Below are 20,271 nucleotides of genomic sequence, written 5' to 3' on the forward strand. Positions count from 1 at the left end.
AGTTGATACGGCCGTACTGTACTCAGGGAATAGCAGTCACTGGGAAGTCCACCTGTCAACAAAGTTGCAACTGTGTACATGTACAAGGCAAAATGCAGTTACTTAAATTAAAGGCATCCAATGCTGAAGACCAATAATTTGTGCTATATTAAGGAGGGGGCATTATTTGAGTGACATTTGACCAGACAAATGGCACAAGAATCTTGATTGACAGCCTCTATTTATGTATCTATTAGTGTGTGATATGTCAAACCTAAAAATTAAAAAATATGCTTTTCAAGTAAAGTTCTACTTTCTTGCCAACTTTGATGTAAATCTGTTTGTCGCACGAGTTGTAGAAGAGAGCAAAATTTCCGATGGGAAATCACTCTTTTTTTCATTCACGTACATTCAGATTTGTTTTATTCAGTAGTATTTATTGTTTCAGCTATCAGCCTTACAATAGTTAAAAGCCCCAATTAAAAAGAAACATAATTCTTAACTCATACATAAGAAGAGCCAGCAAATTCATGAGTTAAAATCATACATAAAATAAACCACCAAGTAAATGTATGGCTTATAACACATAAGTATGGCATTATGGCTAACATCTAAACATAAAAGATGGATATATGGAAAGACAAAGAGATGCAAATAAAAAATAGGGGAAGCACAAAGGGCCTCACCAGGGCTACGCCAACAAGTACAGTCAATTCATAGGCCGGTGCAATGCAGGGATTAAAATTATAGTACAAATGCAAGGGAGCATAGAAACACATTAGATAATATCAAATAGAAAATACAATCAAACAATAAATCAACAGCCGACTTCACTAGAGAGTAATACTCCTAGAAACAATAGTTGTGAGGACAAGGATAATCAATTAATAATTCAGTGCAATAAGGGACCTGTTGAAGTGCAACACAAAAAGGAATAGAAACAAAGCAAATAATATCAAATAAAATACGTTCTTGCAGTAAGTCAACAACCGTCAGTGTTAGAGATTAATTCCTACAGAGACAATAGCTAAAGGGCAACAAGAACAACACATTCGTAAATCGGAACGACGCAGGGACCTGTTAAACGGAAGTACTAGGAAGCATAACAACATGGTACATAACAATGATAACATTCAAACTAGCAATTGTCAGCGACCACTGACACTGGAAAAAGATGTCTATGGAAACAATAGCTACTAATCCCATCCTATTGGAAGCATGAAAAAAGATCACTAAAACAAATGCAGTAGAGGACTATCAGATAATGCAACTATGCCAGTAAAACAGAGATAACATCATACTAAGGAGTAAATGCATGTGCATAGGGACATAGAAGGTATACCACCAGTGAATGCTCCTCTGATATAGGTTATCCAGTTAACTTAGTACCTAAGATAGTGGGCAAATCTTTCAGACGTGGCAAAGCAGCCCAAAAATATGATACTAGAGTCGAGGACAAACTGATCAGTCCTGAAGCAAAGTTCCCATGCAGATTTCACTCAATTAGCCCCATAAAGTCTAGAAAGGGGAAGAAGCCATAGCATACTTGCGGAGACATATATAGAACAAAACAGCAAAAATTGTTGTAGGTTGTACCTCCCTCCAAATACACAGTAACAAAATTCAGAGCCAACAGCAAGCCTAAAGCTTCTGGCTCAATATATTCTTTGGTCGGCAATGTACCATACTGAATTTTATATATAATGTTCATTTAAACGCAGGTTAGATCAAATCCAAAAAGAAGATACAGGGAGGGCCATAGACGCTGCAGAAATTATTGCCCACTGGAGACCCAGCCTTTAGCACTTTGTACTGCTTCATCTGCACGGACTCGTGATAGCAATCTTTAGTCAAATCTGCATTGTCCCGGCTTACTCTTCTTGGGTCTGACCATAGAAATCCCAACTACAGCTCATTCAAGAATTTCTTTACATTGGTTGAATCAAGCGTTCCTACCGGAACCCCCTTCCGAAGCTGCATCTTCCAAAGATCTTAGATATACTGTCGCTCTTAGATTTCTCACTAGTGTGACCAAATACAACACCAGTCTAAGGGCTGCTATCTCTGTAATTCCCCTATAATTGTTTGCCCATATATAAATCTACACAAAACTAGGAATGCTGAGGCAGAGATGACTGAATTCATGGATTGAAAGTTGAATGCAAATCTGTCTATGGGGATCACAATTCGTAGGCAAACCAAAAAAAGCTTTTTTTTTTGTGGAAAGTGTGAATCAAACATAATTATGTTCACTTATAAAAACAGTGTTGAAGTGTAATTATGGTTACAAAAAAAGGTGAAATTCTCCAGTTATGGTTAGAATCATAAATTACAACTCAACCTATAGCCATGTAAGCCATAACTCACTCACAAAATGCGATAATCGTAACCTCACCCTTATTGAAAAAAATACTGTAAATCATTTTACGGATGAGATTACATATCACATTTCCCTTACCACTTGGACGGACACGACTATGAATGTAGTGTAATTTGTTAGTTTGGATATGTGTCGTTATTTAATGACATTTTGTTTAAGGTGTTATTCATTGGCACAAATATTATAAAGTCACAAGCATTGCATTTGGTGTGCAAAGTTATAGTTTGCATGTCTGTTGTGGGCGATATGAATTGTGGTTTTAACCATAATTTACTAATTTCAGTGATTTTCAATTTTAATAACCATAACTATATTTTAACTGTTGTTTTTTTTAAATAGAATTTGAAGGTAATCTGTTACAACCAAATATAATCTACAATTTACTATACCTTTTGTATCCTTTTTTTAATGATTATATACCATATGCAACAGTTCAACATGATGCAAGTAAGGAGCGAGAGCAGCTGAAATGCGTCAAGGTGAAAGTTTGATAATAAAATAGAACATTTTTAGATAACTCCAGTGTTTCGGCAGCCTTTTGTACATACAGGAAAGGAGAAAGAGTAATTTATATGGAAAAAGCTAACTAAGTTTCTAAGCCAATGCCCCCTTTGGTTAGGCGCCCGACAGTGGCCAGCTATATGGAAGTTTTCTGGATGGATGGATGAATCGATGGATTTGTTTAACCACATCAAGCTCCTTTCAGTCCTTTAATCTGACAGGTGCTCCAAGAAGAGATTGCATCAAGTGATCAAAAACATCTAGAGGCCTGGTCTACATTTCATATACAGCCTGTGGCCCCATTCTCTCCAAGAGGTGGCCATCTGCACAGTACAAGTAACCAGTACACACCTACCTACCTTAACAGTTTGTTTGAGTGTTAGCAGTGCGTCCAGTCTTTCATCAATAGATAGGTTCTTGATGTTGATGCTGGTGTAGATGTCACGCAGCTCCCTCGCCCGAATGGTGTACTGAGTGTGCATGTTTGTGGTTTTTCCATCGAAGGCTTTCCATTTCTTTGGCTGCGAACTCTAAATAACAATAAGCAGAATTAACTAATACTGTTTCATCAATATTATAACATCACATAAAGATACAAGAGGGTTTGAATCTGTGCTTGGATAGATGACAATTGTACAGAAATTACATTATATATATATATATATATATATATATATATATATATATATATATATATATATATATATATATATATATTTTGGCAACATGAAAGAAAAGGAGCGATTATATATATATATATATATATATATATATATATATATATATATATATATATATGAAAGCTCCATAAAGGAAAGCCAGCACTCGCGGGGGGGTTAAATCCTACTTGGATTTATTTGGCACAAAAAATAATAAACACAGTATATATATATATATATAAATATATATATATACACATATATATATATATATATATATATATATATATATATATATATATCCATCCGTTCACCAGTCCCACTGATCGGCTCTGAACGCCGATCCAACCACGTAGGTACAGACCACAGCAACGCTGAAAAATTAGTTCAGGGTAGTTTTAATGCTCCCAGATCCCCAGCATGACGCGTTTCGGCTACAACACGGTAGCCTTGATCACATGGCCAAAAGGAACCAATACCAGTGTTTAAATACAGTGCAAAAAACAGATTTATGTTTGGTAAGGAAATATATTTACAACAGAGAGGAGTGGCTATGGGCGCCTGCTTCTCCCCCAGCTATGCGTGTTTACACGTTGGCTGGTGGGAGGAGCGGGTACTCAATGTCACTTTCAGTAACATTATGTCCAATAATGTATTGCATTGGATGCGTTTCATCGATGATGTTTTCATTATTTGGAGGGGGGATCGGATCGATGCAGAAAATTTCATACAATCAATCAACAACAATAATGAGAATTTGCACTTCACATCACACATCGATGAATTAGAGATAGAGTTCCTTGATGTTAAAGTTTTTGTGAGAAATTCCAAGCTGTGCACCAAACTGCATCGTAAGAGTACTGCCGGTAACAGCATACTCCATGCTAGTAGCTCCCACCCCCGTCACGTCATTGATAATATCCCATTTGGAGAACTGTTAAGGCTCAAACGAATTTGCAGTAGTGATGAGGACTACCAACTCTGTGCTACTGAAGCTCTTGACAGATTCAGAGAAAGGGGATACAAAGAATCGATTCTCAAGCAATCCATAGCAAAAGCCAATTGTAGACCCAGGGAATCTCTTCTATCAAGCCCAGAATCTAGCACTGTAGCAAGCACAGAATCAAGTAACAATCCACCCAGATTGATTCTGACTTTCAATAGACAGGAACGCAAAATACGTTCTATCATGAACCAAAGATGGCCAGCTTTAAAAACTGACTTGGTGCTGGCCCCCAGAATAGCGGATAGACCTATTATCACCTATAGGAAAGGATCAAGTATGAGAACCCAACTCAGTCGGGATTTTCCTGAACTGACTAAACAAGATAATTGGATGGCCAGGCCTGGCTTTACCCGTTGTTCCAGTTGTAGAGCATGTAAATTTGGGATAAACACCACCAAATACTCCACACCCTTTAGACCTGACCCTGTGGAAATTAAGGGGAAACATAACTGCAAAACAGACTTTGCAGTATATGTTCTGACATGCACCTGTGGCCTCAGATATGTAGGCAGCACAGGCAAACAGGTGCATGTCAGAATTCTACAACACCTTCGAGCCATCGTGAACAACGACAGCTCATACCCTGTGGCCCGTCATTTCAAAGCCATCCACCAGAATAATCTTGACTGTTTAACATACTTTGTCATAGCCTCCGTACCCAAACCTATCAGGGGGGGAGATAGGGATCTCATGCTCAGGAGATTGGAATCGCAGTTCATTCTTGAACTGGATAGCCGTTTCCCAAATGGTCTCAACACTACGGAAGATCTTCATGTGTTTCTGTAATGTCCTTTTGTTGGCCAATTTACACTTACTTTCAGCTAGACTGCCAGTGCCTAGCTTTCCTGTTTCTTTCTTAGTTTCTGTTAAGAATCACATTCACTGAATCAATTTTATTCATCATGGCTCACATGTTGAAAATATGTCTATATACAAAAAATTAATTTTCCCTTTACTTTATTCCCTTCCTTCTGGGGGGCACACACATTCCAAAACCTTTCCATTACTTCTATTTTGACACAGACTAAGGGGGCATGATTATAGGCAGTCATTAAACTCTTTCGTATTGCACGATTTAATCCTGTGACCATGTTATACGTAATTTATCACAATCAATACACTAAGCATTTATGCTGATATTACATCGGACAAATCTATTGTCAGATAGATTTGAGACTGCATTGGGGTCACATACTGGCATTAGATTTTAATGATTTGACATTATTTTCTCTTTGTACATAACATGCCATTTATGTATCAGTGACCAATTGCTACCACTACTAAAATTGCGATATTTGCACAGTGTCTCAAATTACATGTTTTTTATAAAAATGTAGCTATGGGCGCCTGCTTCTCCCCCAGCTATGCGTGTTTACACGTTGGCTGGTGGGAGGAGCGGGTACTCAATGTCACTTTCAGTAACATTATGTCCAATAATGTATTGCATTGGATGCGTTTCATCGATGATGTTTTCATTATTTGGAAGGGGGATCGGATCGATGCAGAAAATTTCATACAATCAATCAACAACAATAATGAGAATTTGCACTTCACATCACACATCGATGAATTAGAGATAGAGTTCCTTGATGTTAAAGTTTTTGTGAGAAATTCCAAGCTGTGCACCAAACTGCATCGTAAGAGTACTGCCGGTAACAGCATACTCCATGCTAGTAGCTCCCACCCCCGTCACGTCATTGATAATATCCCATTTGGAGAACTGTTAAGGCTCAAACGAATTTGCAGTAGTGATGAGGACTATCAACTCTGTGCTACTGAAGCTCTTGACAGATTCAGAGAAAGGGGATACAAAGAATCGATTCTCAAGCAATCCATAGCAAAAGCCAATTGTAGACCCAGGGAATCTCTTCTATCAAGCCCAGAATCTAGCACTGTAGCAAGCACAGAATCAAGTAACAATCCACCCAGATTGATTCTGACTTTCAATAGACAGGAACGCAAAATACGTTCTATCATGAACCAAAGATGGCCAGCTTTAAAAACTGACTTGGTGCTGGCCCCCAGAATAGCGGATAGACCTATTATCACCTATAGGAAAAGATCAAGTATGAGAACCCAACTCAGTCGGGATTTTCCTGAACTGACTAAACAAGATAATTGGATGGCCAGGCCTGGCTTTACCCGTTGTTCCAGTTGTAGAGCATGTAAATTTGGGATAAACACCACCAAATACTCCACACCCTTTAGACCTGACCCTGTGGAAATTAAGGGGAAACATAACTGCAAAACAGACTTTGCAGTATATGTTCTGACATGCACCTGTGGCCTCAGATATGTAGGCAGCACAGGCAAACAGGTGCATGTCAGAATTCTACAACACCTTCGAGCCATCGTGAACAACGACAGCTCATACCCTGTGGCCCGTCATTTCAAAGCCATCCACCAGAATAATCTTGACTGTTTAACATACTTTGTCATAGCCTCCGTACCCAAACCTATCAGGGGGGGAGATAGGGATCTCATGCTCAGGAGATTGGAATCGCAGTTCATTCTTGAACTGGATAGCCGTTTCCCAAATGGTCTCAACACTACGGAAGATCTTCATGTGTGTTTCTGTAATGTCCTTTTGTTGGCCAATTTACACTTACTTTCAGCTAGTCTGCCAGTGCCTAGCTTTCCTGTTTCTTTCTTAGTTTCTGTTTAGAATCACATTCACTGAATCAATTTTATTCATCATGGCTCACATGTTGAAAATATGTCTATATACAAAAAATTAATTTTCCCTTTACTTTATTCCCTTCCTTCTGGGGGGCACACACATTCCAAAACCTTTCCATTACTTCTATTTTGACACAGACTAAGGGGGCATGATTATAGGCAGTCATTAAACTCTTTCGTATTGCACGATTTAATCCTGTGACCATGTTATACGTAATTTATCACAATCAATACACTAAGCATTTATGCTGATATTACATCGGACAAATCTATTGTCAGATAGATTTGAGACTGCATTGGGGTCACATACTGGCATTAGATTTTAATGATTTGACATTATTTTCTCTTTGTACATAACATGCCATTTATGTATCAGTGACCAATTGCTACCACTACTAAAATTGCGATATTTGCACAGTGTCTCAAATTACATGTTTTTTATAAAAATGTATATATATTTTTATAGATTACAATATATTTATTTTTCTAATTATAAAATGAATTGTATTTTGATTGTGATTTTAAAAAACGCATTCATGTTGTTATTCTACTTATGTATATATCCATCATGGCACTGATTTAGAGGAAAGACTGCCTCAGCCTAAGCTAGGTAGTGTGTCTTTTATGTCAATTAATCACGTGGTTGTGAAGAAAAAAATGCCCGGGAAAAACTTTTTGTACTTAAGCCATTGTGAACTTACTGACTAACGATCTGTGAACAAGGGCGGACGCCCGAAACGCGTAAGATCTGGTGGCCTTGAGCGCTTAATAAATCGTTTTTAGCCCATAACGGACGTTGGAGTGGCGTGGCTTTCTTTTCCATCATTGCTGTGGCGGCTGCTGCGCTGGTTTGGTGAGAGAGCTGCATTCGTGCATATATATATATATATATATATATATATATATATATATATATATATATATATATATATATATATATATATATATATATGAAAGCTCCATAAAGGAAAGCCAGCACTCGCGGGGGGGTTAAATCCTACTTGGATTTATTTGGCACAAAAAATAATAAACACAGTATATATATATATATATAAATATATATATATACACACATATATATATATATATATATATATATATATACACAGCGCTCAACTCCAGAATTTGTATTTTCCAAAGAACCGCACTCGTGGAGTCTGCTGAAACGCGTCTGTTGATCCGTGTGATTAAACTTTGATGGTGTGAGCACAAGAAACTTTGACTCCACGAGTGCGGTTCTTTGGAAAATACAAATTCTGGAGTTGAGCGCTGTGTTATTGCGGTGGCCCATTACCGCATGCCGCACCCACCCGCGAGTGCCCCGATTTCTAAGTGGGACAGAGAGCGAGAATATATATATATATATCCATCCGTTCACCAGTCCCACTGATCGGCTCTGAACGCCGATCCAACCACGTAGGTACAGACCACAGCAACGCTGAAAAATTAGTTCAGGGTAGTTTTAATGCTCCCAGATCCCCAGCATGACGCGTTTCGGCTACAACACGGTAGCCTTGATCACATGGCCAAAAGGAACCAATACCAGTGTTTAAATACAGTGCAAAAAACAGATTGACGTCACAACAGCAATGATCAACATAGAAAACATACTGTCCATTAATGCCCGGAAGTCATACTATTTAACCAAATGCATGAATCTATACATACATATTAATAAAAGGCTATTTCATGATTCATATAATTACACTTAATTCACGAAAATTTACAAACCATTAATGGTACTCCCGAGGCAACAGTTAAAAAAATCCTATACACTTAATCAAAAGGATTTTGCTAAATCTATAGTTGGTCTTAGCAGTCATTGGTGGCTCAATCCAGAAAAAAGTGCAAGTGCAAACCTATATACAGTGCAAAACGTACTTCATTACCACAGTGCAGATCCTAATTAATACAAAAAGGACTTTCAAATACAATTTAATAAAAACAGCAGGTTTGGACGGCACATTGAACCCTAAATTATGGGGGTTATATGACTATTAACCTTATGCATGAAAAGAAAAGCAAAACCACAAATCAAATCAGGGGAAGTGATAATTTATACGGAAAAAATTGTCATTAGGACATAGTGCCCTTAATTTCCTCAACAAAACACTTGTATATATATATATATACACAAAAAAATATATACATATATACAAATACCAGGATTACGTGATAATCAATTCACATCCAAACTCAAGATAGTGAATTCAAATCAATCATGACATAAAGGGATAAAATCCCGAAATCCTGTCAAATACAGATTGGGAAAAAAAATCTAGACAATTTTCCTAACAAATGAAAGAACAGAGACAAAAAATATGTATACTATGAGAACACACAAGAAGACCTTTCCCATTGTAATCCTCAAATAGAACTCAGAATTATAACTCCAATAGAGTCAGACAGAAAAGCAAACTAAGCCTCAATGAGGCAGCAAATATCAGATATCAGTTTTCAGTTTTCAGTTTTAAGCCACAGGCAGAATATATTATGTTACCAGATGTAATAGTACAGATTAGACACAGTATGTACAGCAACCAAATCAGAGAAAACAATGCATGTCCTCTCCTGTGTTCATCCCATTTGGGATTCTGGTGTCTAAAAGCAAAATATACTTGCTCTCCAGTTGTCTTAAAGCTCTCTCCCTATTTCCTCCCCTGATGTTTTTGGGTACAGCATCAATGATGAAATATTTGAGGTCATTTAAGTTTTTGTTATGGACCAACTCGAAATGACGAGCCACAGGATAATTTTTATCTGAATTCACTATGGCCCTAAGATGCTGCAGGATGCGGTTAAAAGCTTGTAACTTTGTGCTTCCAATGTACCTAAGGCCACTTGTACATTGGAGCACATAAACCGCAAAATCGGTGCGACAGGTGAAATGGTTCCTGATCTTAATGGGACTAGGGTCGAAAGCTGAATGGAATTCACTGGTGTTAATCCCGAACATACAGGCCCTGCATGAAATGCATTTAAAAAAGCCACATTTGTCTGAAATCCTGATGTTTTTAGAGACTACCTCTGGGCTTGACCTGACCAAGACATCCCTCATTGATGGAGCTCGTTTAAATACAATAGAGGGTTCCTCGGGTATCAGAGGGGCTAGGCTGATGTCAGTTTTGAGCAGAGGCCGGTGCTTTTTCAATATGCCTCTTACCTTCTTTTCATCAACATTGTAGGTTGTTATTAAACTGATATTCCTACTGGCTGTTAAATCAATAACGCTGTTAGGTGTCTGAGTAGGATTTGCTACAATAGAGGTAAGATAGTTCTCCCTATTGAATTCATTAGCCCTGTTTCTAGCTTCTTGAATCAGAGCAGGTTGATAGCCTCGTTCACAAAATCTCTTAAATGCCTCATTTTGACATCTCCCTAAAGCCACCTCAGAACTACAGATCGTACGCATCCTCAAAAACTTCCCATAGGGGATACTTTTGATAAGATGGTAAGGATGCGAACTGCTTGCATGCAGTATCGCATTGCCAGCTGTTGCTTTTCTATGTAACCTTGGCTGGAGTGTGTCCTCGAGAACATAGATTTCTACATCCAGAAATTGGATCATTTCAGTACTGATCTGAGAGGTGAATTGCAGATTCAGTTTGTTTTCGTTGATTTTACTTACAAATTCTGCGGCTGATTCCACCGACCCCTTCCAAATCATGCAGATATCATCTATGAAGCGCCAAAAGTGTATTAACTTATTGGGGAAAAAGCTGGCAAGAGTACCCATGAGGACATGCTCCTCCCACCACCCTACATGTAAACATGCATAGGTAGGGGAGAAGCATGCCCCCATAGCCACTCCGCGCAACTGCTGGAAAAACTCCTTATTGAAAAGAAAATAGTTATTATTCAAACATATTTCCAACATTCTTAGCAGCATAGAAGTGTGATGACTGTAAGCAATGCTTCGCTTTCCCAAATAGAATCTGACAGCATTCAAACCATCTGCATGAGAAATGCTCGTGTAAAGGGAATTTATATCTAAAGCAATAAGGACAAAATCATTTTCCCATTTCACATTGTTAATTTTAGAAAGAAAATGTCCAGTGTCCTTAATGAAAGAAGGTAAATCTTCCACGAATTCATGCAAAAAATGATCTACATATCTGGAAACCGATTCCAATAAGCTTCCCTGGGCAGAGATGATTGAACGCCCAGGAACAGGTTGAACTTGCTTATGGATTTTGGGAATTAAATTAAAAAAGGGTGTAACAGGGAAATGTTCATGTTTACTCAGTAGGCCCTCGCGTTTCCATTGATTGAGCTCTTTGTGGACAATGTCTTTGAGAACCTTAATGTAATTGAAACTGCTTTTCCTGTAACACGTGTGATCATTAAGATGTTTTTCTGCCTCATCCAAATACAAGTTACGCGGCCAGATAACAGTATTCCCTCCCTTGTCCGCTTTGTTGATTATTAGATTGGAATTCGATCTCAGTTTCTTAATCAGATTATTATATTGTTTTTCCATATATCTGATTTTCTTGTTTCTGCGAGTAATGGAATGCTGTAAACCTTTGAGATCTTCTACCACAATATCACAAAATGCGTCGATGTTGTCCTTAGGCATCACCGGACAGAAGGTAGAGGGAGGTTTGAAATTCGTCGCACAAGGTCTATTCATGGAAATACCTACATTCGATAGGGTTTCCTGAGTGGTGCCTGTTTCAAAATCCTCATCCTGTGCCAATTCATGTGCAACTCTAAGAGCGTTGGTATCCGCAATTTGAAATACATTGGAAGGTTGAGAGTTCTCAATAATATCACCTGCCCGCGCCTGTGCACTTGAAAGTTTAAAATGTTTCCCTAATTTCAGTTTGCGAATAAACTTGAAAACATCAACACGTGTTTGCACATAGTTAAAAGAGTTTTTGGGGCAGTATGTATATATATATATGTGTGTGTGTGTATGTATATATAGTTTCTTTGCAGTAGATTAAACTGATTGGATTCTTTGTAGTGTGTTTTGACTCTAGTTAGCAGGTATCCTGAAAACAAGAGACCCCAGCATCTATGCTCTCTCTCCCAAAATGGCTTTGGTAAGTGCCTTTGTACCTCCCCAATCAGCTACTGGTGCACCCTTATAAGTTCTTAGTGTATGGTACTAAAGTACCCAGGGCGTAGGTACACCAGAGGTCTCCTATGGGCTGCATTATGTATTGTGCTGCCCATGGAAGTCCACTTAAACTCAGACTACATGCCTGTCATTACAGCCGGTGGGAGGTGGTGATTGCACCTCTCAAAACAGATATGTTTTCTTATATCTGAGGTCACAACACTTAAAACCTATAAGTCACCCCTATGGTAGGGGTTTCCTACAAACTCCGAACTCGATTCTCCAGGCTTTGTAAGTGCGTTCAGCCATTTTAAGACATAGTGGACATCAGTCATAACGAGATGTCTAGCTATAAAATGTCTGCGTCAAACCTGGTCATGTTTGGTATCTAACATGTTGGAATCATACTCCAACACCGATTCCACAGTTGGAGGTATTATCCAATGTAGTTTGGGGGCCCTTCGGGAAGCCCCCTGTACTCCTGGTTCCAACCTTTTAGGGTCTGCCAGCAAGCTAGTGCTGCTGCTGGTCACAAACATTGTTCTGCCCTCCTGCTGCTGAGCTGAGCTCAAGCAGGGGATGGTGGAACAATAGGTTTCCTGTCACAGGGAGGTGTAACCACCAACCAGACGGAAGTTAGTGTATTGGGCTGGGGTGGGGGTGGGGGTGCTTTCTAGCTCCACCAGACTGCATTGAAGGGCACATTTGGTGGCCTCCTTGCATACTCCAGTTTGAGCCAATTCAGGAACCCTTGGTCCCATTCGGGCATGAAACTGGACAAAACACAGGGGAGTACCCTACCCTCTGTCCAGCACCTCCTCTGGGAGGGAACCCCGAGTTGTTCCAACCATTTCCTTTGTTATTTAAGAGCTCCCCCGTGGGTGGGTCCTCAGATTCATTGTGGAACAAAACTCACTTCTGAAGCCAAGACACTCTTCGGCCGTCTGGACACTTAAACCTTGTTGGACTTCGCCTGGAACCGAGACTGCATCAAGGAAGACTCCTGCTGCTCCTTGTCTCACAGTTCTGCAAGTCTTCTGCCTCGTCTGAGTCTGTGCTTCACTCAGGTTCTCCAAAAGACCTGGGGCATCAAGGACATCTGAAGAAATCTCCCTTGGAGTGAAGGAGTCACTCTCCTGCATCTGCAGGCACCGTATTGAAGCTAACCAGTCTGCTGCTCCTGTCTTCTCACGGATTTCCAGAGACCCAGCAGCACAGGTGGTGGTACTGCGGCTCTCCAGAGGCCTAACCTGTCGTCCCTGCAATTTGGAGGACAGGATCCCTAGTCGGAGCTGCTGGGACCAAACCACTGTGCACTGCATCAACTTGCCGTTGCCAAGGCTTGATAACTCTGCACTCCAGAGATCTTCAGGCTACTAGAAGCTCCAGCCTCCAGAACGTCATCCCTTCAAGATCAGCATCCTCACTGCATCCCTTGCACTGTGGGAATCCATCTTTGGTGAGCTGCTTAAGGTACTCTTGTGCCTTTGGCCTGTTGGTCCTCTTGATGGTCTACTTCTGCTTTGGTGGGCTCTTCTGCTGGCTCGGGGTCTGCTATGACTTTCCTGCACTTGGTGTGTCCCTTGAACCTTGCTGGTCCCAACCATTGCATCTGGTCATATTCCACGCCAGTTGCGGCTACCAAGGCTTCTTGCTGCTCCCGTCGGACTGTGACCACCTAGACCTCAATATGGGACAACTCGTGCATGGCTCCTGGTCCTCCACAGTGTCACTTGGTTGCCACAGCTGCAGCGACAAGGTCCTTGTCAAATGTCCTGAGATACCGACCAAAGGTGGGGATTGAGCTTCCGTGCCTCCACGTCACCTCCGCGTGGCATAAAATCTGTCCCCTCTGCTTGCATTTCTCATTTTCAAGAATCCACTCGTGGATTCCACTGGACTTCTTCACTAATGTCTATTGAGGCCTTTTCTCCCAAGTCTTCCATTGTCGTCTACTGGAGGTTCCGTCACTTCACCACTAAAACTGCAACTGCGACTTCTCCATTGACTTAAATTTGGCACGCAGCTGTGTTTCCACTTTGCACACAGCATCTGTGGGGTTCCCGGGTACTTTCCTTGGGTGGTTCCTGGTTTTTCCAGCTCCTCTGAGTTCCTTGGTCCAAGTCCCATTCTTCTATGCAGTTCACATTCCACTTTTTTAGTATATGGTATGGCCTCTCCCTGGAGACCAGTGTATATTTGTGCTACTTACCTGATTTCTTTGAAGTATTTTCATGTGTATAATTGATATCTCAGGATAGGAGATATTCCAATGTGATAGTGATTGTGTTGTGTAATAAATAGACTTATTTTTTTAATAAACACTGTGTGGTTCTTTTTCATCTATTCTACACTATTGATTAAATGTGGAAAAACAAGCTGCTTTACACTCATTCAAGATAAGCCTGAATGCTGCTCTCTACAGCTACCACTTTGAGAGCCTAAGGTTATCAAAGACCACTAACAACACGATAAGGGTTGCCTTGATTATTGCAAGGTGTCTGACTCTTTTAAGGGTGCATCATATGCTAAGCCAGCCTCCTACAGGGCAGGTTTGTTGACGTTTCGACCCAAAGTATTTCACGGGTCTCTAGAATGTCATCATCCAACTACCACACCTGCTCATGTAGGAAACAAAGAGCAGAAGAACCTATGTTACCAGCAGTACGACAACTTGAGTGCAAAACAATATAGTAAGCACCGCCTCTGCAGTTACTCACCACCTTTGTGTGGGTTGGATAATCTTAACCTTCTATCTAGCTGTTTTACGTTGGCACAGATAGATCCAGTTTATGGGAAGAGTGGTGTCCATATTCAACGCTGATTGATTAAGGATTTCGGACAATGTAGTGGCAATTACTCAGGGATCTCAAATTCTAAGTAGCAGGAGTGGGCGCTGGTACTGTGAAGTGGTGAGACGGTGGGAGTTTAAAACTGCCATTTCAACCTGTTAAAATAACCCTTTTAAATGGCCTAAACCAACTTTTTGAATACTTATAAGTCACCCTTTAGGTATGCCCTATATGCCCATAAGGCAGGATGCACGGTTTTTACATAGTAGGACATATGCTCTTAAGTTGTACATGTCCTTGCAGTGAAAAACCTCCAAAGTCGTTTTTTACTGCGGCAAGGCTGACTCTCCCATAGAAAAGCACTGGGTTACATTACAACACCTTATAATTTATAACTTCAGTTTGGGAATAGTTAGAACCATGGTTCAAGGACTCAAATTAATAGGGATTTAAAAGCCAGTATGATGGTTGTCAAGTCGGATTTAAAATTACTAATTTTAAAATGTCACTTCTAGAAAGTTACTAACAACAAAATTGGGAAACCCAATAAACCCTTGGATGCTTTGGCAAATCTAGATCAGAATAATGTAATCATGCCTACAAGGGATTTTATTCCAGAAAATCTTTAAAAGAACTATATCTGTGAAGCCCTAATTATGGACTTCAAGAAAGCAAATTAACAAAATGAGTATCAACAAAGAAGAGCAAGCCGGGTGTATACTTAAAAAAAAAAATACAAATTTATGTAGAAAAATCTGTTTATAAATAAGGGTACAAAATCCAAATCACATAAATTTGAAAGTGACTGAGATAGATTGTTTATACAGCAACTGATTTCTCATAAACACTCCTGTTCTAACCCATTTCAAACATTTTGAATAAGGAGAACATCATTGAATAAACGATGAACATTTCCAGAGAGTTTCTTTCTACATGAAAATGGGTGGATTTGTCGAAGTTTCGGTCTTGTTTCTTGCTACCACCCTAAATAGGGGCTGTCTTACACCTTCTCTTGTGAAGTAATTGTGGTGAGCTCAGTCAAATCGGATTGCCGCCCTAATATCAGTTTAGGCTTCAGGAGGTCATCCTTGCTCCATTTCAGAGAATCATTATCCGATTATGTTCATTTATTGATCTAGGGTCTTCAGTCCACATATGAACATTTCGTCCTGAAGATGGTCTTATAGATGATAGCACAAATAAAGACCTTGTAGGCACGTTCACTTCTAGAAAGTTAACATTGTCTTTTCAAAAGCCTCTAGTAGCCTTTACAGAGTTAATCCCCAACTGTCTCCTGGCAGCCTGCTGGGAGGTGTGAATGGCTCCCAGGAAAGAGAGTAAAATAGCCTTGGCTGGGAGGAGGTGTGATCTGCTCCCAGCCAGGCCATCTCAAGATGGCTTGGGGGCTGTGCCCACCAACTACACACACTTTAAAGAGGCATTCGCTGTCACAGGCATAAAAAGAACTAATACCTAGGCCTTCCCTTGCCCTTGTCCACAAAACCTCTTCTTCCCACACCAGGGTATATCCAGACCTCTAACAAGGGGTAGAAAGATGCTGCCATGTGTGATTTTGGGTATGTCCAGAACTCTAACAAGGGAAAGTAAGATTCTGCCATGTGTGATTTGGCAGAGCAGGGCAACATGGAATTGTTTAAGGCTGAAACCCCAGGTATGTCATAGTTGGTAGGGTTGCTCTTGGGAACTTTTACCCTTTAGGACAGGGAGTTTCCTCCAATAACAAGCTAGTGTCAGGCATGAAAGCGCCACTCCTGGATCCCGAAATTATAAGACTTCTGGACCTGTGGAAAAGAGAAGAAGGACTGAACCTGCAGTTGAACCTGGTGTGATCTGCTCCCGTCTGCAAGAATTGCACTCATGGGTCAGTTGGCTGACATACTGTTAAGCTACAGTGACACAAAAGCTGTAAGAAGCCCACCTTCATGATGAGCTCATCTGACCAGTTCCAAGTGGACTTGCCCAAGACCATGGTGGTCGCTTCCCCTGGAGTGAGTCTCGACCTCCAAATGATGTCACTAAGGCCCTGGAACCCCTGGATAAGTATGACAGTGAACTACTCTTGCCTAACCCTAAGAGCTGAGATTAAGAAACCTTTTCAAGGATTTCTGCCAAAAGAAACAGAAGCTACCACCAGACCCCTGCTGAGCCACAGTTGCTGATGTCGAACTGCTAGTCAGACACTTGCCGATTTGCCTCTTTGAAAGGATCCTGACTTCCCAAAACATTTCTACGTCGAACATATAGGACTTCACCAGGACCAATGAAAAGTAGCACCTACCAACATCAACATCTTCTTGGGCCTGATCTACAGACTTCGCCCGTCCTAAGTTTTCCCACCTTTGACATTGAGAGCCTCAAACATCTGACCAAGGCTAAGGCCGCCACCAAGGTCCTGCGATTCAGCCTGTCTACGTTGCCGAGCTCCATTTCAGATCCTCGTTTCGCCAAGAAAAAAGATCAGGGGCCCCATGTTGGCAGAAAGGGAACTCCGTTACAGCAGCAACAGAGTTACCTCCCCATCCACATAGTGTCTGCCCGCCCGATCTATATGGTGGGGGACCTTAAGTTTGCCCACAGAAGACATTACTCCATCTCTGATTGGACCAAAGTCCTCCTCTGATCCATCGGAGAAATGGCTGCATTACCACCTTTAGATGTAGCAATTGTTTTGTTCTCCGTCACTATCAAGCAAACCCTTGCGCTGAAGGACATTAAAATGTCAATTATACCGTCCCCAGTATGGGAGACAACTCTCATTGCAAGGGAAGAATATTTTTGAGTTTCTAAAAGAAAATCACAGCGTGGCGGTCATTTATAAATTAGGCAGCTGTCCCTCCATCACAAGATGGAGTTATTTATTCTGTCTCCATGGCAGAACGGTGGGCCATCCACCTAGATATAAATCAGGCACTAAGTCAGAAGGTACATTTTCTACCCGACCAAATATGGTCCCTGGATCTGACCCGCTCCCTATCTCGGTCGGCCTTAACATTATACTTTGACACAGTCTAGCATGACCAGATACCCGTGAAACACTTAAAAATATGAAAATAGTTTCTCTGGTTTCTTATGCCTATTTGCTCATCAGAATGGTCTCTATTTAAAAATTGGATTGGGATTTTAACTGTATTATGTTTTTTACTTTTTTTTTACTATTTTGTTACTAATAAATGCTTCACACATTTTTCCAAAGTTACCCCTTTTTGCTCTGTGCTACCGCTAACAAAGGTTTAAATTAACTAACTTGACCTGGTAAGAAATAGTGTCAATATTACTTAAAAAGGACTACCATACACTTCAACTAATAATCAACTTCTTCACAATCTCACAGATTAAAAGTGTCAGGACACTGGTCTAATATCTCATGATCCATCCACTGGGCTAACTCAATCGTTATTCCTGCTTAGTAGTGAGCAGGAAATAATGTTCCTATATAGTGGGGTTGTGAAGGCCAATTTTCTAGAGAACATCTAGTTTACATGACCATTTGTTACAGGGAATTTTGAAGTTAGCAAAGGTCACATTGTCAAACCAGTGGTTCTCTCCTGTGCGTAAGGACCAGACAATAACAATTAAAAAATGTGTGCCAAAAATACAAGCGGTTTCATTTTAAGAAAAAAGAACAAATGATGGATGGAATGCTTAACAATGTCAAACGTCACCCAAAGTACAGAGATCAGGTTCTAAATCCATTGTTTTTTTGCTCACCACGCCATTCCAGTTTGGACCCAGCCATATGCAAATCAGTCTTGACCATGCTCCCTATGGCAACAGTCCAACCCGAACTGCTAGGTCAGGTCCTCCCCATATGACTGGGTGCAAACTGGAATGGCGGGCACAAAAACAATGGATTGCGATGCACCCTTGAGTGAATGCCAGTGACTGAGATTAATTCAAGCATACCATCCATCACCTTGTTTTCGCATTTGCTGCCGTAAGTGTGCCAGATATGCCTAGACATGGGTCCCAGGCTCACTGTGCCTCTCAATTCGGCCCAGGAAGGATCTGGCTTGGTAGTTCGGGCTGGACTTTTCCTGTGGGGAACAGGGCCAAGACTGATTTGCATATTGCTGGGTCCAAACTGGGGTTGCATGATGGGAAAATAACAATGGATTGGGATGCAGCTATGAGCAATTGCCAGTGGCTGAGATTAATTCTAGCATTCAGTCCATCACCTTGTCATTTTTACATTTGTTTTAAGCAAAGTTTGTGAAAGCCAAAGTACTTGGCAGAAGGTCATGGTGCAAGCTGAGGAATAGGCTGCTGCCAAATGTAGTGAAACACTCTGAAAAAAGTAGCTTGTTTGTTGTATGTATTGCACCAAAATGTGTTGCTTAACTGGAGTTAAATATTTCTCACCAAAAGTAGGACATGTTAGCTTGCATGTGTGAGTTAATAGCGTCCCTAATTTCTACATTAATGCTCTCCTATCTTACCATGAGGAAAGAGTATCCTGAAATTCTGATGGTCCGTGAATAAGGAGTACAACCATAAACACTGGATGAGATCTTCATACCCTCTAGCAACGGAAGTATTAGTGTGCTCTCTGCCAGAACTTGATACCTTTTGATCCTTTTAAAAAACAGAAAATCATAATTCCACTACTACAAGGATCTGAAATGACTACACCATATCCACCACCATTTGCACCAACACTGCTCCAATTCAGGAAAGAGTTGAAGACAGACTCTTTTAAAGAACACTACTGCAAGATGTAGTTACAGAATTCTGCTCCTAGAAACCAGCCACCTCTCCAATCACTTACTGACTGTAACCTTGTGTTAGACCTGACACCCTTGCGTGGTAGTCCCCAATTTTTTTGCTTTCACCCCTCCTGTTTTGCTGAATTTGTTTTGGTTCGATTTAGGACTTTGTGCATTCTACCACTGCTAACCAGTGCTTGTGCTTTCTCCTCTAAACATGGTAAAGTTGGTTTGCACCCAACTGGCACATTTAACTTCCTTATACGTTCCTAGTAAAGTCTTACTACGTGTACCCAGGGCTTGTAAATTAAATGCTACTACTTAGTGTGCCACCAGTAGTCCCTTTACACATGTTTCAAGTTGGCCGCTGCACGCTGTGTCCAGTCTTGAATTGCCATTTTAACCTGGCAAAAACAAATCTTGCCTTTTTATTACATACAAGTCGCCCAAGGGTATGCCCTAAACAGCCCATAGGGCAGGGTGCAT

The 20,271-nt window shown here is 40.5% G+C and overlaps 1 protein-coding gene across 5 annotated transcripts in view; it reads right to left on the bottom strand.

Moving 5' to 3' along the window:
• The window catches only part of IQUB (IQ motif and ubiquitin domain containing), a 431,014-nt gene that overhangs the window by 77,139 nt on the left and 333,604 nt on the right, over positions 1-20,271 (bottom strand). For all 5 annotated transcript variants that reach the window (XM_078680839.1, XM_078680866.1, XM_078680849.1 and 2 more), the window contains one exon: positions 3,220-3,390. In XM_078680839.1, the coding sequence (XP_078536965.1) occupies positions 3,220-3,390 (171 nt within the window). The remainder of the gene's footprint in view (positions 1-3,219; positions 3,391-20,271) is intronic.

Source organism: Lissotriton helveticus, chromosome 1_1 (assembly GCF_964261635.1).
Source record: "Lissotriton helveticus chromosome 1_1, aLisHel1.1, whole genome shotgun sequence".
Classification (NCBI taxonomy): Eukaryota; Metazoa; Chordata; class Amphibia; order Caudata; family Salamandridae; genus Lissotriton; species Lissotriton helveticus.